Raw genomic sequence first — 17,490 nt, 5'->3', positions numbered from 1 at the left:
ACACACAAATCTGGGAGCTGTCGGAGATGGAATCTTACAGCTGGGCCTACACTTCCTCGTTAGTTCATTAGTGCTCTGTCAGGAGAGGTGATAGGTAGCTGGGGCAGCCTCTACAGGAGCCCTCCAGGAGGCTTTAGCTCCTCTGGCCAGAGACAGCCCCCTTCTACTGCACCTTCACACGCCAACCCCAGACTTCACATTTGCTCAGCAGCTCCTGAACCAGCTCCTAAAATAAACCATGTAGGAACACACACACACACACACACACACACACACACACACACACACACACATGCATACACCAAACAGCCATGTGCACAGGCAAACCCCAAACACTCAATGTTGTGATGTAATTACAAGTTTCTTGGGAGCACACAGAGGCTTGTGAACACGTCCCCAGCTATGAAATCCATGCAGCCTGAAGTGAAGGCAACAGCAACAAGCAAACCTGTACTCACACATGAGTGAGTGAGCGAGCGAGTGAGCGAGAGAGCGAGAGAGCGAGAGAGAGAGAGAGAGAGAGAGAGAGAGAGAGAGGCAAGCTTCCTTCAGTTGCCATCACAGGCCACAGGGCTGCACAACATCCTTTCCCAGAACCAGTCCTGCTCTGCCGCCTCCTGGGATCTCTCTAGAGAACCATCTGTGTTTGTCCTTAAAGAACATTCCGTTAAGGACTCACAGGACAACCACAGGCGCTGCTCACGGTTGCTGCTTCAGTGGCTGGGGACCGCTCCACCCCACGGAACTGTTAATCGGTCTTGCTCGCTGAGAAGTGGTACCTGTTTGTAGGTTTCTTCATGACTGTGCCTTGATCATGAGCACAAATGGTCCTGAGCACCATTGCTGGGCCATGTAGAGAGGACACCCAGCTTCTAAGACCTGGCCATGCTGCTGCACACAAGAGCTCCTGTCTCTCCACATTCCTTCTGGCATCAAGAGCTATTTATCCTCCTTTGTTTCATCTTAACAGTGTATAAGCACCACCCCACTGCCATCACCCCCACCGCCCCATCCCACCCCTACACCGCCACCACAGCTGACGGCCATATTCTTATTATGGCCAAGAAGCTGAAGACTTGCAGGCATTCCTCAGACTGGTTTCACAGTAACTTCATTTACTGCTGAGTTTAGAGCATTCTGGCTTTCAAATATCTTTACTTGTCTGTGTTATTCTTTTTATGCTCTCCCAGATCAACCTGCCTGCCTGCACCAGATTAAAGGATCCTTTTTGCCTGGCTCTAGACCCCAAAGACCTCCTATGAGCTTACAGTTGGTCCACCTTTACAAGGAGCTCCTGTCCAGTCCTCTTCTACTCCAGTGCTGACTGTAATAAGGGTAAACTCTACAAAGAGTGGCCTCCACCCTTGTCCCCCGCACCCTCCCGCAGGTTGCCCTACAGCATGACTATTTTTTTTTGCTCCAGGAGCAAGCTATCCATTTATCCCCCTCGGTTTGTACTGCTCAAATCCTTTTTATGATCTCTATTCACTCCTTTACAATCCTGAATTAACTACTCATACTCGACCCCTGGCTATTTTCTTTTCATTTATACTTATTTATTTATTTATTTGCATCCCCTGCTCCCAGTCCCCTTCCCAGTTGTCTATTTTTCTATTAAATAAAAACTTTTTTAAAGATTTTTTTTTAATATGAGTACATTGTAGCTGTCTTCAGATACCAGAAGAGGGCATCAGATCCCATTACAGATGGTTGTGAGCCACCATGTGGTTGCTGGGATTTGAACTCAGGACCTCTGGAAGAGCAGTCAGTGCTCTTAACCACTGAGCCATCTCTCCAGTCCTTAAACAAGAACTTGATGAGCTAAGGGCTGGAAATGGGCATAGCGGTTAAGAGCACTGACTGCTCTTGCACAGCACCCACGAGATAGGCGATAATCACCTTTACTCCAGTTCCTGGGGTCCAATGCCTGCCCTCCTCTGGGCTCCACGGGTACTACACGCATGTGGCATACTCACAGACATAGGCAAAACACTCACAGACAAAAGTAAATCTTTTCATAAAACTTAATGAAAATTTTGAAGAAAGGAAATGATACGACCCACAGACAGTTGGGACTTCTGGAGAGTAATGGGGGTCCTTGAGACAGCATCTATGTAGCCAAGGTAGGCTCAAACTTACAACTCTCCAGCCTCCACCTCCCACGTGCTAGAATTACAGGCAAGAACAATCTCATCTGGCCTGACGGTTCCTTTCTTAAATGAGGTTGATTTGTGGCTGAAGTTACACAAGCTGAACATTCTCACCTTTACCTACTGTTATTCAAGACAGTGGCAGAGCAGCGTCCCCTGACAGGTGTGAACAAGGCCCTCTGACCTACTAAGGTCAAAGGATGTCAACAATCAGCCTGACAGCAGAAAGGATGACAAGCACTGGTCACAAAGGCTTCAAGAGAAGCACATTCCTCATTCTAAGTACTGTGAGACAGAAGACGCGGTGCCTTCCACATAGAAATATGAGATAAAACACTGAGTCCATCACACACACACACACACACACACGCACGCACGCACACACACACACACACGGGCACACACACGCACACGCACACGCACACACACACACACGCGCACACACGCACACACACACACACGGGCACACACACACGCACACGCACACACACAGGGGTCAGGGGTGGTGGGGAGGAAGATGGGACGATGCAGTACCTTCCAAAGGGCTGTAGCCGAAATACAGACAGGGCATCTCAGTGCCTCTGCCACAGACAGCAGCTCAGAAAGACATCTCACAGCCCAAGACCATAGAGCTGGCCAGGCATAAGTTAGATGTGAACCCAACGGGCTCTTATAACAGCAACTTTCTAAACTAGAAAGCTGTGCTCACACTACTTCTCACAAATCAGAACTTTCTAGGAAAAGCCAGTGCCTCTTAAGAGAACCTAAGACTTCTTTTTACTTTACAATTGCCCTGGGAAATTCTCATGAGACCTCCAGCTTTAAAAACAACAAAAACAATCAGACAAAACTGTAAAACAACTTCCCAGTTACGCACACACAAACCCATGCACGCGCACACGCGCATACGCGCGCACACACACACACACACACGCATGCACACGCATGCACACACACACACACGCACAGGCCATAGCTCTGCTGAGCCACCTCCCTTCACCCCTGCTCATCCCCTGCTATAGTGTCTGTCCACTTAGCACCTCTGGCTTATGGTGGTGGCCTTCTGTCTGCTTTGTTCAAGAATGCACTGCCAGAACCACAGACCACCAGCCATAACTGAAGTCTGCTGCTTCAGGCCCACATAAATTTAAGTCTGGGTTCAGCCTGAGCAAAGTGTCTTAGAGTTCTGGGGTCTTCATGCAGCTGGCCAACACCCCAAAAACAGAAAGACGGAGCACAAGAGCCAGATGGCAGCAAGGTGCTTACTAAGCATACAACAAGCAGAGGACGTCTAGAGCCACCTCCTTGCCAGTCAGAAGTGGACATTAAGCACCAAAAATTAAAGATTTGAAGTCCAGTGGGTTTCCTGGGGTGTGGCCAGCATCCCAGTAACTTATGACCCTTTACGGCTCAGAGCCGCTAAGGCTCACAGCACACTGCGCCCTGTTTATGACTCACCCAACTCACAGTGCCTTATCCCTCCACTTCATCCGACCTTCTGATGGGAGAAACGGGTCTCGGAAAAGTCTCCCCCTAAGCCGATTATAGTGGCTTATGTCTGTAACCCGAGACTAGAGAGACTAAGGCCGGAAGACTTCTATGAATTCAAGGCCTCCTGAATGAGAAATATTAATCCAGATGGCCGCCCTGGCAAATTTTTATTTTTAATATGAATAATGCATAATACTGTGTCACATGGGAATAAAGGGTTTGTTGGAAAGGGTAGGGAAAGTTCTTCCTGAAGATGAACCAGAACTCACCCTATGGAGCACCTTCAGAAAACAAAAGTGTATCAAGGCAAACAGAAGGACAGGATACATGGATATGCAGTAAAGACAGCATAGAAATCCTTGTGAGAAGGGAACGTTCCAGTCAGCAGGGTCTTGTTGTGTAAGCCAAACTGGCCTCTCAGTTCGCAGCATCCTCTAGCCTCAGCCTCCTAAAAGTAGGAATTGAAAGTGTGCCACACACAGGGCTCATGGCTTCTCAAATCCTAAGGAAAAGTTCTAAAATACATGAACTCAGGAACTACAGGCAGGCCACAAGGGTGTAACAGTATCTAGTATGGGCCAGATTTCATGCTGGTGTTGGGAGGTGAATTCAGAAATGAGCAAATGATTGGAAACCGAAATGTAAAGACTCATGGGAGGGATGGGGCCACGGCTCTTTCAGGACACAAGATTAGTTCTCTGCACCCCCCACATCACGGGCTCCTGACCACCTGTAACTCTATCACCCTCTTCCAGCTTCAGAAGGACACACACACTTATCCTCAAACCACACACATGTAAGCAATTGTTTTAAAAATTTATGGTAGCTGAGAATGCAGCTCAGTCACAGTTCGGGGTGTGAGCCCCAGCACCTCACACACAAGGCATGGTGCGTGCCAGTGATCACAGCATCAGGACGTGAAGGTAGGAGGCGGTCTAGAGGCCAGGCTAGCATACGTAAGACCATAAGTATAAAGTACTTAGAAATACAAGTTATGTACAACAAGGAGAAACTAAACACCTGACACCTGGGTGGGAAGACTCACTGTGTTCGTGAAACCACCTTGGGTGGACATGACAACTCTTCCCAGAGCAACCTGGAGCCAACATAATTCCCTTCAAAGAGCAAGAGTCCTGCAGGTGCTGGGAGCCCTCTGAGTGGCCGGACTACAACCTAGCAGGATGGTTCGCTTTACTGTGTTGGCTTTGAGGGTTGCACCGCATCTGAGTCAGCAGGGTTTGCTAAGGACTCCCCAACCTTCCTGTGAACTGTGTGCCGCCTCCTTGGCTAACAGCCCTGAGGTGTACAGAAGAACATGTGTGGCTGTCCAAGGCAGCACAGGCCCAGCAGGAAGATCAAGCATGGCACTGAACAGAGGCATCCAGAACTCAAAATCAGATGAGAGTAAACAAGCCCACCATGGCGGGAGTCCAGGCGCTCCACAGGCAAACAGCCCTACCTTGGGCCTGCCACACTTTCAGCCTACATGAGAGGCTTCTTTCTAACTGGAAGCTGACTCCCACAGCACACAGGACAAGGAGGAAAGCTAGAGATGAGCTCTCCAGGAAGCAGGCAAGCTAGGAACCCGAGCTTCCTTTAGCAGGAAAACCAAAGATCACCAGGAACTAAGAATTGGCAGCCAGGTTGCAACAGGGAGTTTAAATCTCCATTAACATTTCAAGTCTCTAACTTCAGGGGAAGAAAAGCCTAAGAATTCTCCTGAGGAAGCTTTGCACCACAGCCCTAAGGGAAACTTTAAGTCAGTTTTTTTTAAATTCTAGAAACCATTGTTATACAAAATCCTTGTGTGTGTGTGTGTGTGTGTGTGTGTGTGTGTGTATCTGCCTGTCTATGTCTCTCTGTGTGTGTTATTTTGTCTAGTTTTGCTTTTGACACGTCTCATGTAGCCCAGGCTAGCCTCAAGCTCATTATGTAGTCAAGGATAACCTTGAACTTCTTACCCTCCAGTTTCTCCCTCTTAATTGTGGGGATGACAGCCATGTTGGGTTTATGCAATGCTGGTGACAACTGAACCCACTGGTTCTACCCACTTAACCATCTCTCCAGCCCTAATTTTTTAAACCTTTAAAAGAAAAAAAATCTATTGCTTTTAAAAATAAGAAACGGGGTTGGGGATTTAGCTCAGTGGTAGAGCGCTTGCCTAGGAAGCGCAAGGCCCTGGGTTCGGTCCCCAGCTCCGAAAAAAAGAACCAAAAAAAAAAAAAAAAAAAAAAAAAGAAACAATCTCTGTCCTCAATAACAGTCTTAGTTAAAAACCATCAGAACTCTTGGTTCTAAAAGTCGTTGACTTATCAAGCAGTACCGTCCACTTGAACTGCATGTGCACTGTACAACGCTCCCTGCTTCGTACTCAGTCTGTGTCTAGCTGCAAAGAGCAGCAAGGTAACTTATTCACCATTTGTATCAAAATGCCTGAGCTGGCCCTTGAGGCCTTCTGGATAAGCAACACAGTACTGGCCTTCTTAGAATGCTTGAAGCACCATTACGGATTGGCTCAGCAAACCACCGGCTTCCACAACAGTGCAGATGCTCCAACAACTGCTGCTCCCTCAGCATTAAAATGCCTCCCGGCCGTCCCTCCAAGTACATCTGTGTGAAGTCAACCTCACAGCACACCAGCAGGGGAGACAAGCCAGGCAAAACAGAATTAAGTCCATTTCCACCTCTGGAAGCCGAATGTCACTGCTGGATGAAACCCCATGACCTGTAACCTCACAATCATTTTTATCATGATTAAGCTTGAGCATCAAAGAAAACAGGCCTTCTTTTCTTTTTGTCTTGAATTCCCTCATTCAGGTGCAGAATCTGAAAATCCGGACCCATGCCAGCTGAGGTTGGCAGTGCCCCATGGCCTCTGTCTGCCAAGGAGCACAAACAATTGGAAGAGCACCCCTTGGAGCCCTGCAGCCTAGGCCTTGTCGGGTCAGGTGTCAAATAACCAGCAGGGGGCATAGATTTCGAGAGCAGAGAGGGTCTTGGGTACCACCTCCTGCTAAATCTGGGCCTCTGCAGTCTCTCCAAGCGGAGGCAGTATCCTTCAAGAATGTCTCTAGGCACTCTTCTCAAGACCTCCTTAGAACTGAAAGACTCTGGTGATGGCCCCTATGTTAGTCCTATTGTAAGTCACACTCAAAGCCAGCAAGTAGTGGTCCAAGTTTTCTAAGTTCTTTGCCAGACTGCATGATCTGGAGAGAGATCATTCAGCTTACATAAGCACTCCTCATCAGAGGCGCCAGGTAAGCAAAACACAGCACCTCACCATTCAGTATGGTGCTGCCTTTTAGATCATTCTAGAAGGCAGTCTATGCCCCACTGCCCAGGTTCTGTACAATAATCCTCCTTGCTTCCTGCATCTGCATCAGTGACATCATCCATCTGTCAATGGAATCGTGAGATTCTGCTCTCATCCTCCAGGCTAAGAGTTTCCTGTTAACAGCCTTCTGGGGAATGTGGTCCCTGACACCATCACACCCAGGTAGTGTCCCAGCTCTCATCTTTCTAATGAGAAACTAGACTTGGAAATATCTGGGCCCTAGGAATGTCCAACTAGGTGGCCTTGGCACTCAGTGCTCCCAAACAGACAGAATTCCAAAGCCCTTGAGGTTAGGCCACAAAAAAATGACCCTCTTCCACCCCTGCCCCTCTTCCACCCCTGCCCCTCTTCCACCCCTGCTCCCTGCTTCCCATAACCTGGCAGAACTAGAGCAGAGGAAAAGATGCTGTCACCACTTCCTCAGTTCCTGAAGGCACCATGTTTCAAGAGCAGAAAGAGTTGAGCTGCTGTCCCCAGAACAGGCAGTATCGTATAAGAAACGAAGATCACTGCTCTTTTATTTCACCCTGGGGACAACTGTGACTGTTTGCTGCAGTCACCAAACTCTGGAGTCAGTGTGACAAACATGGCTACCAATGTAAAATGCCACTAGAGTCTAGGTGTGACCAAGGAGATTAAGGTGTCCTTCGATGCCTGAGACAACCTGAACTAACACAAAACCTTCCCACACGAATGCCCAGGTTCCGAGCACTCACATGAGGACCTTTGTCTGACTCTGAGCCCTGTCCCAGGTGGAATTCGAACCTGAAAAGGACATCCTTGCAGCTTTTATGTAACTTGACTTTCTTGGAACTCAATACTGGGTCAGTCTAGAAAACTAAGAACTCAGCATTCTGGAATATTCCACTGCCAGTCAGTGATGTCTACAACCGCTGCCTGCAGGCTGCATCTCTGCTCGCCACTGCATGCTCAAGCACAGACTCTCCCATACACTGCTGTGCGTCCATGCCTCCCCTCGAGAAGCAGGCCACGCCATTAACTCTTAAAGCTGTATTTCCAAACATCATGCGTGGGGACAAAGGGGTATTTCAAAAGAGAGCCTGCACAAACACTGTGTGCATAAGTGGGGGCGGGGAGGAGGAGAGAGACATGTGGTGAGCTGTATAGCCCACATCAGCCATAAGAGCAACCCTGCCTCTCCTGAGAAGCTAGACCACAGAGGGATAACAGAGTGAATCCAGTGCCCTTGAGAGTTACCAGAGGCACTGAATAGCTCCACCCAACAGGCCTCATCAGAAACCATCTCAAAAGAGGACAGTCACTGGTCCTGAACACCCCAAAACCACCCAAAGTAACCCCTATTCTCCCTTCCCACACACCCCTTTATAGTCACAAAAGCACCTACTGTCACTTTAGTTACCAGCAGACATGGGCAGGGTGGCACCCACCAACCACCCACACCACAGCAAAGCCACTGGTGTCCCTTTAGGCTGCTGAGGCCACCTTACTGTTCTGCTCTTCCCAAACCCACAAGGCAAGAGGAGGCCTTGGAGCACAGAGATGACACTCTGCCCACCAACATGTGGACTTCCTCCTAGACACCTCAGGAAAGAATAAAGACAACAGGGCGCTGGGTGGGCGCTGCCACACAAGGCTCTCATGCCACACTGCCGGGGACCCAGTGTGAGGAGGACACCTTCGGAGGCAGCTTTCCATCCCACTGAGCCAGGCATGAAGACTCCCATGCCTGCAGAGTGCAAACCATGCAAAGCTTGCTTGGAGGCCACAAACCTTGTTAAAAATCAGGCACAAGGCAAGTCTCAGACCAAATGGAAAGTTTGCTATGATCAAGTAAAAATCATGAATATCACCCCTGAAGAAAGCGTAGGCAATCACCAGGCAGAGACAGAGAAAGAAAAGAAACAACACACATGGGCCAAGTTCACGGCCAGGTGCAAGGAAAGATGAGTCCGGCTGCCTAAGCCAAGAAAGAAAGTGGGAGCGACTCAGGCCGGTCCAGCAGAGCCTCTGTTTGGTTTCGGTCTAAGTGAAACCAGGAAGCACCAGGGCAGATATCCGGGGTAGGGCAGATCAGTAACAGCGGCGCCTGGGCTTTTCTGGGCTGGCATAGGAGCGCTTTCCCCAGGGTGGCCTGCGGAGCCTCGGCCCTTCTGTACTTACCATCGCACTTTGTTGCAGGTCTGGGTGGCGCCAAGTGGGGAACCAGCCACCATAGGGACCTGGATGGGACTGTGCTGTTTATTGGTGACCAGGTCTAGCTTCTCCTCCAGAGATTTGCAAGTAGCCTCAAGAGCTTGCAACTTGGCCTCAATGCTATCCAACCGCAAACATATCGTCTGGTTAATAGAGTACAGGAAAGACTGGAAGTGAAAACAGAAAGGCTTCAGAGAGGGCGTCCTCCACTGTGAGGAGCAAGTCCACGGGCACCAAACAGCCGGCTCCTAAGTCCACCCAGTGTATTTCAGCTGAAGAGGCCATGCCTGGGCCCTGCCGAGGCACTCATTCAGTGAGGAGCCCTGAGGGATGCCTAGGCATTCAGCTCTGTGTCAAACAGTCCCTAGCAATCTCACCTCCACCAAGGCCAGGGAGTAATAAGCCTGTCACTGTGCTCACCCATAGAGTCACACATTAAAGCTACAAAATCTTTCTAATGCTGACAGATAATACCTACTATCCAAACCCTGAAAACCAAAAAAGATGGCTGGACACAGGTATACCTCATGAAATGTGTCAATGACCCCTTCCAGGGACCTTCTGAGTATCAAGTGTGCCATCTAGTGGCCCATAAAAGGAACAGTTTCCAACTACCAAGCCCGAAGTCAGAGCCGGCACAGTAAACTTAAGAACACAGAGAGTAGAGGGAATGGCTTTGCTCCCCCAAGCGCCAATCCTGTCAGAACTACTAGATGCATGATGCACACAGGAATTCTACTGTGAAGAGACCTCTAAGCCAGCGTTCAGGGTGCTGGTGTTAACAGGGAATGTAGGAACAAGGCTAGCAGCCCCTGAAGAAAACAGAATGAGAAGGATTCGCCCAGAAGAGGAACGCAGCCTCGGAGACACATCAGAAAGAAGGCGCTAGCCCATGAGAGCAGAGGCAGCAGCACAGGCTGACGCTGGACCTCAGAGCACAGGCAGTCAGAACAGTTGCTCTGCACCTGGTCCAACTGAGTGAGGGTCGGACTCTGCTCACGAAAGGGAATCACGACCACATCAGCCACAGAGAGTCCGTCACACCACCACCACCTGGGTGTGGCAAAGTGGGAATGCAGGGGTCAGAGCATTCTGAGCAGCCAGACTCGGCTCTGAAGAACTCTGAGCTTGCTCTATTTCCCTGCTATACACAGCAGTGAGGAGCAGCCATGGGAAAGTGCCGCATACCCGAAGGCCTCCATCCACCTCCACTCAGCACATCCTGTACAAGACCCAGCATAGGCAAGAGAACAAGCTTTTTCTTCAGATGCTGCTGGTCTTAACCAGCACTCTGAACCCTGACTTAAAGGTCTCTTTTCACAGAAAGACACTAGTGAGAAAAGGAAAAGAACTCGGCCCTCCCCTGCTAACCATTCTCTCTATGGGCAAGGCTGTGTGCGGGAGGAAACAAGCAGCCAACACCAGGTTCCTTTCCAAGTATCCATTCAGTTATCAATGGGGCAACATCAACAGTACAGGCAGACACACCTTGAGAACTAAGTGGTGGCCAACTGAGAAAGAAAAACCACTGTTACAGACTGATTAACTCACAAAGGAAGAAGAGAGACAGTATTCTTCCTAAAGCTGCCAGGTGAGGCGCCCACAATCAGCTCTGACCTGTCCATGGAGAATTACTTTGGCAAGTGGGTATGTGAATGTCTTCCAATCCCATGACAGCACATGACTGCATGTGACAGCAGAACCCAGGCAGCCACTTTCCTCCATGGTCTGTTTTGCTCTTGTTTAAAAATGTGTTTTATGATACAATTATGGTCACAGTTTACTCTGAAATTGGATGCTGTCCTGTCCACTACTCTCAAGGTGGATTTCACTGATTGATTGATTGATTGATTGATTGATTGATTGATTTGAGATAGCATCTTTGATTGACAGCCCTGGCTGTCCCTGAACTCACTATGTACACCAGGCTGGCCACAAACTCAGAGATCTGCTTGCCTCTGCCCCTCAAGCACCAGGATTAAAGGTGTGCACCACCACTTGTGGTCAGAGTAGACTCTCAGTTCCCAGCCCCAGCTGGTACTACTTCTGACCAGAGCAAACTGAGCATCTCAAGAAGACACCCTCGACACAGAGAAGCATGTGAAGAGGACCGGTGTCATCTCGGTCACTCCTGTAAACGCTCCTGTAATATTTACTTCTTACCTTGCCGACACTGGATCCCAAATGAACAAATCTGGAAGCAACTCACTGGCTGAATGGGGAGCCTCCAACCCCAGCCAGCAAACCTCAGGACTTGGCAGTGGGTCACAGTGACCCACCTGAGGTAAGGAGGCTTGTGCACGCACAGGAAGACTCTTTATTTGTCCTCTTCCAAATCTACTGTTTCCTCCTGTCTTTTGCCGGGAGAGCCTGTCCTGTCCTTTTATGCAGCATCTCTGTGGCATCTCCATCCTACAAGGCCAGACCCTCCCTGTGGCCTCGTCTAGAAAGAGGGTCTGTGCACATGTATTCAAATAAATGACCCATCTGGGCCTGGGAGAGGACAGGCCTCAGGCATGGACTGTAGTGACAAGGCTGGGACCACCTATAGGTCACAGCAAGCACAGAAGAGGCAGGGAGAGCCTCCCCCAGAATTCCAGATGGCGTGGCCCTGCCACTGTGGAGCTGCAAGAGGATCCGTCGTACTATTCTAAGCCCAAGTTGATGGTAGGAAATCACGCAGTGCACACAGGAGCCACACGGTACCTTTATAGAGGGATCCTGGCAATTGATCTCTAGTCGCTGGCGCTTCAAAGCAGGCTCATCATCATCCGTCACGACATGATTCTCCAAAACAACTGCAGAGCAAGCACAGAGACGGGAAAGCCGGGTAAACACACTGAGCTCCTCGGGGCTCTCTGCCACTACAGCCAAGCAGTGCTGCACCTTAAGGCTGATGAAAAAGGGCACAGCCCCTTTCCTTGTTGAAATCCTCAGCCAGGCAGAAATAGACCGTCCCTCATCTCCCCCACCCAAATCAGACCACCCAATCTGGAGCCGAGCAGGCAAACCCACACAGAACCCTCATTTGTGACTTCTTCCCAGCTTTGTTTCGTGTCCTCTGCTACTTCACTGTAAAACCAAGAGCTCCCTCACCTGGCCTGGGCCCATGTAAGGAATGGCGCTGTGAGGCACATTCATACTGAGCCACAACCCTCTCTGCATTCAAATGCCCCAAACAGCACAGCCAACGGCTGAGTTATGTGGAAGCCGCAGCGCTCAGGAGCCACCACACAAACAGTTCCTGCTGGCCTGCTTTCAGAGAGGCAAGGTAACCCCAATTCCAGCCTCTGCAGTACCATCCCAACTCCCCATCTTGTCTACAATCAAGGAAAAAAACAGTATTAAAGTGACGATCACCGAGCCAAATAGCAGGGACGCCCGTTGGGACCTATCTCTGTGAACTGCACCTCTGTGGAGCTGTGCGGGCTAGGCCTTTCCTCTACACAGAGCAAGGGCTTCTGTGAGGCATGCTTTTATTTATGTGTATATATCTATGTAAGTGCATGATATGTGTGGGGGTCCCTCAAAAGCCAGAAGAGAAGAGAACATCTGCCCAGCTGCATGGCCCTGAAGCTGGAGTTATCGGTGGTTGTAAGTTGTCCAACATGGGAACCCAGGTCCTCTGAAAGAGAGGAAGTACTCCTAACCACTGAGCCACTGCTCTGGCCTAACACAGGCCACCTTCCCAGAATTCTGTGTTCAGCATTTTACTGACCTGTATGCCATGAATGTTTTCATGCACCTAAGTTCAGTTTTTCTCACCCTGACGACCTGTGCATTTCTCCAGCCTCTGTGCACTCACTCACAACAGAGAGGACAAGACTCTGCTTCCCATAGGTCTGTGTGAGCCTTGCTTCCTCCTCAGCAACACACAGCAGCCTCTAGGGCAATGGTCTTAACTCTTTTTTGCAGAAATAAATATGTATGGGAGCGCATGTGTGTGTGTGTGTGTGTGTGTGTGTGTGTGTGTGTGTGTGTGTGTGTGTACACGTGCACATGCAGGCAGCCCTGTTTACATCCTATGGTCTGAATTTTCACACAGGCCCGGCGTCACTGCTGTGTCTGTTTTACTAGGGGAACAAAGTCCAGCAGGGTGGCTTTGACACTGGAAAGACAGGGAGAGCAACAGTTCACCTACTGTCTCACAGCTGTACCTGGGTGGTCAGGACTCAAGTCTTCCACTGCAATCTGAACCACATCTGCCAGGTCCTGCTCTGACATCATCCAGAGCCCGAGAAAGGGGTACACTGACAAGCAAGAGTCCAGAAGTCACAGGGTATGGGGTTTCTGTCACCTGCAAAATAAATGTCAAGAACCAGAAGGGAAGATTAATGGTCCCAGTGTGGGACAGATTGTAGCTCTGTGCACTAAAGGGTCTTAAAGGGCTGCAGCTGCTTCATTGCAGGCTCTACTTGGTCTTTGAGCATTCAGAAGTGTTCACAAATGTTAACTAGCTACTTTTTATCCTAAATAGTGGACTGAAAACCTCGCCCCTCGGGGTTGGGGATTTAGCTCAGTGGTAGAGCGCTTGCCTAGGAAGCGCAAGGCCCTGGGTTCAGTCCCCAGCTCCGGGGGGAAAAAAAGAACAACAAAAAAAAAAAACCTCGCACCTCCCCCACTCCTTACTTCCTCCCCTCCCCCACTCCTCACACCACCTCCAACACATCTTCAAGAAGCAGGTCTGGAACCCTCAGGCAAGTCTAGCATCTCCAGAGGGCCTCAGCTGCCTGTAGAAACACTGCTGTGCACTAGTGACTAACACATCCCAGAGAACCAGTCACAGCTGCATGGCCCTCCAGACACCCCGCCCTTAAGAACTACCCCTAGCAGATCTGTCTGTGACTTCCTTCTAGCTTCTGCGACATTCTGATTAAGCCACCAAAGACCATATGCTCCAACATGAAAGTGAGGCCAGGTCCATCAACACAGATCTAAATAAACAGTTAAAAATGAACAGTTACAGAAAAACCAAGTCAGAAAAACCCAAGAGTAAACAAATACAACAGGTGGAATCTTAACAAAACCAGCAGGAAAGTGAATAGGAACAGGAGGAAGTAAAGAAGACTAAAGAGAATGCTCCAAAATGCAGCACAGGAGATGGTGAGGACAAGCCAACAAGCAAGCACTGGGAGGGAGACCCAGGAGAAGCTGTAGCAAGGAAATGGGCTCTCAGGATGCTATCCAAGCATCTCCTGGGGCTGAAGCCCAGCTCAGCCAAACAAGCACAAGGCCCCAGGTCCTGAGGCCAGGAAAGAAAGGCGGGGAGGGCTCCTGAAAGTGAAGCAGAGCTCCGGGAGCTGAAACCCTTCATTAAAAGGTACGACCGACAAGCAGAGGGAAAAGAATTTCCCTTATACATCCAAGCAAAAGTGCAGATGGCACACAACACCGAGAATTCAATCAAACCAGGCAAAGAGAAAATGGATCAAAATATCTCAGCTACTATGGGAGAGGCTAGAGAGGAGGACTGGAGGGACAACTGAGCAGTTAAAGTACTGCTCTAACCGGTTCCATCCCAGCACCCACATGGCAACTCACAATCATTTTCAATTCCAGGGGATCTGACACCCACTTCTGGCCTCTTGTGGCACATTACACATAATGGACAGGCATACATGCAGACAAAACACTCATACATACAATAAAATAAAATGATACTATGAGAAAGAAATATGAGCCAATTTTATGCCTAAACAAAAATCACTACCAAGTCTAAAGGCAGCACTTTGATCCATATTGTGTCTAGGAATCGCACCCTCATACACAAGTGTGCTAAAGAATCTTCAAAAGTAAAAACAACCTCAGAAAATCAGAATCAGTACAAGAGTCCAAATCAGCTGAGGGCACTGGGCACCGAGGAAGACTGGCAGAGGGAGGAGCCCGCCCCGCCCCCTCCCTGCTCTGACAGATCAATGTAACTTTTTCAAATGGGGAGAACTCACCTAGGAAAAACTTTTAACCCTCTTCAGTAACTGCTGCAAGGGGCACTGGGAGGACCTGCTAAGTAGAGTGGTCTTGCTCTGCTCTGACTACACATGGTACCCCAATTCTGCTGAATACTTCTGAGAAGTGCAGAAGCTGACATTGTGGTCTGAGAGTGATCGGGTATATATCTGGGTACCACAATCTGAACAGGAAGGGCAAACCCGGGGTGGGTATGTGCGATATACTCTGTCCCATCCACTGACAGGGCAGGGGCAGCAGTGGGCCCTAGAGCAGGATATGTCCTCGGAGCTTGGCTGTGGTGCTCACGGGCCAGATGCCTTGGAGAAAGGGGTAATTACAAATTCCAAACAAGAAACAGAAGCTGAGCCCAGACTTAGACCACATATAAGGCCACTATGACAATCACTGGGCTCCCATATGAGGGAGGCGGCATCGCACTTCAGGTAAGGGCCCACAAACACTGCTTGGCTCACATACATCTACAGGACACACCGAGCAATGTGAAGGCCCTACTCTGGGCAAACGTGAGAACGCTGACAACCACCAAGTGTAACCGCTGCAGTGAGGTGAAGAAACACTGGAAATTCACAAGCTTCTCTCCTCACCAGTTCTTTGAGGAAACAGGGTGCCAGGGTCTCACCTTGCAAGAAACCAAACAGGCCAAAAAAGAAAGAAAGAAAGAAAGAAAGAAAGAAAGAAAGAAAGAAAGAAAGAAAGAAAGAAAGAAAGAAAGGTGGTGTATTGCAACACAGTAACAGGAGGAATGATGGGAGGTCTGTAGAAATTAAAGTAGACTCTAAAAACTGACAAAACCAAGGGAAGGGCAAAACTAAAGGACGATGAAAACGTCAAGTCTGGGTCATGCGATGGAGAGACGGTGGCCGGTCCGTGGGAATGAGTCACCGCGCCCCACAGGCAACTTTGTTTGCATTTTATTTAATCATAGGAGTTCTTTAAGGGAAAAAACTCAAACTGGGAAAAAATACTTGCTCCACAGAAGCCAATTCTTCTTTCTTCTCATAGAAGTAGGAAAGACCAGTAAACCTATGACACTGAGCCTAAAAACAGAAAAACCAGTCACAAGGAGAGTCGTACCATGAGCTCCACCTGCTGGGTGACAGACAACATACATATAAGGCACGAGCCCCAGCAGCCTGTAAGGGCCTTGGAATGACACGGAGACCTCTCTGGACACAGGAACCCTCCACATATACACAATTATACAAATCTTCACTCAAAAAGGAAGTGTAATGGAGCCCAGGGTGGTGTTTCTAGCAGCAGCAGACTGCTGAGCAGTGGAAAGTCATGCACGGGAAAAGGAGTGGCTCTGAGTGTTGCTCTCTGGGAGCAGAAACAGCAGGAAGGGGAGAGAGAGGAAGAACTAGCAGTGCACAGGATGTGCAGGTCTAGACAGCCAATGGCTGGGACGCGTGGGAAGAAGGAAAGCACTCTGGTTTTCCTCTTCCTTCCATATTCCACTCCCAAAAAGTGATGGCACACACGCACTAACAGTACCAGGGTGATACCAGGACATGGCCATCCCAACTCCGATCACCACTGCTGTCTTCAATCTCAGCCTAAGGACTGTCCTAGAGCCTAGGATCAGGTGCAGTTACCCTAGGTCCCCCTAGGCCTCTGTGCCTACACCTCTCCAAGGCCTCTGAGGAGGAACTTGAAAGACAGAGCAGCCACAGCTGAAAAATAACTACCCAGTACCATAAACTCAGTCTTCTTGCTTCCAAATAAAGCAAAGACTATTAGAGGAGCAGACTTCGGCTCTGAGCTGAGGCAGCGGACTTCACCTTCCTAAAGCCACCAAGCCAAATTCAGCACTAGTCTGAAAGCATTCTAGGCTCTGGCAAATCCAAAGAACTGAAGTACACTACAGACCCTTTTCAAGGCTTCACAGATACTAGAATTACCAGCATGTGTGCCTCAGAACCTCAGGACAGATGCCACCAGACAGAGACTCACCTTCCCAGCTTCACCTACAGCAAGCCCACAGCCTGCAAGTCGCATTCATCAGGTGAATAGTATATGCTTATTTAAAACAGCAGGGCTGCTTTTGAGGGGGTTTATTTGAGTGTATGGCTTTTATACTTGAATTTCATAGATGACAGTCTAAGTCACAGTGTCAAAAGGTTGGACACTCCTACAAGTCTACCCAAAGAGACACAAGTACAGAAGCCTCTGGGGACCCTCCTTCAAAGAGAACTGGGCCTGCAGCCTGGGCCTCCTTCAGGCCCAACATGGAAACCCATGAAAAACCACGATGTAGAGGAAGAGGCCAGCGTCTCACATATGTGGAGCTAGCCCCTGTATCCAGGCCACCTGCTACGGACAGTCTGGGACAGCCTTGTCAAAAAGAATATTAACTGCCTGGTCTAAACC

General features: G+C 49.3%; 1 protein-coding gene across 13 annotated transcripts in view; it reads right to left on the bottom strand.

The window, feature by feature from the left end:
• The window catches only part of Banp (Btg3 associated nuclear protein), a 77,870-nt gene that overhangs the window by 44,413 nt on the left and 15,967 nt on the right, over positions 1-17,490 (bottom strand). For 12 of the 13 annotated variants that reach the window (XM_063277948.1, XM_006255752.5, XM_006255756.5 and 9 more), the window contains exons 2-4: positions 13,308-13,447; positions 11,857-11,948; positions 9,118-9,317 (exon numbers count right to left, since the gene is read on the bottom strand). In XM_063277948.1, coding sequence (XP_063134018.1) covers positions 9,118-9,317; positions 11,857-11,948; positions 13,308-13,377 — 362 coding nt within the window. In that variant the 5' untranslated portion in view covers positions 13,378-13,447. Of the gene's footprint in view, positions 1-9,117; positions 9,318-11,856; positions 11,949-13,307; positions 13,448-17,490 lie in introns of those variants that run through there. The other variant, XM_039097650.2, reaches the window with a different exon arrangement.

Source organism: Rattus norvegicus, chromosome 19, assembly GCF_036323735.1.
Source record: "Rattus norvegicus strain BN/NHsdMcwi chromosome 19, GRCr8, whole genome shotgun sequence".
Taxonomy (NCBI): domain Eukaryota; kingdom Metazoa; phylum Chordata; class Mammalia; order Rodentia; family Muridae; genus Rattus; species Rattus norvegicus.
The sequence above is the reverse complement of the archived record's forward strand: the minus strand, read 5'-3'. Positions and strand labels throughout refer to the sequence as shown.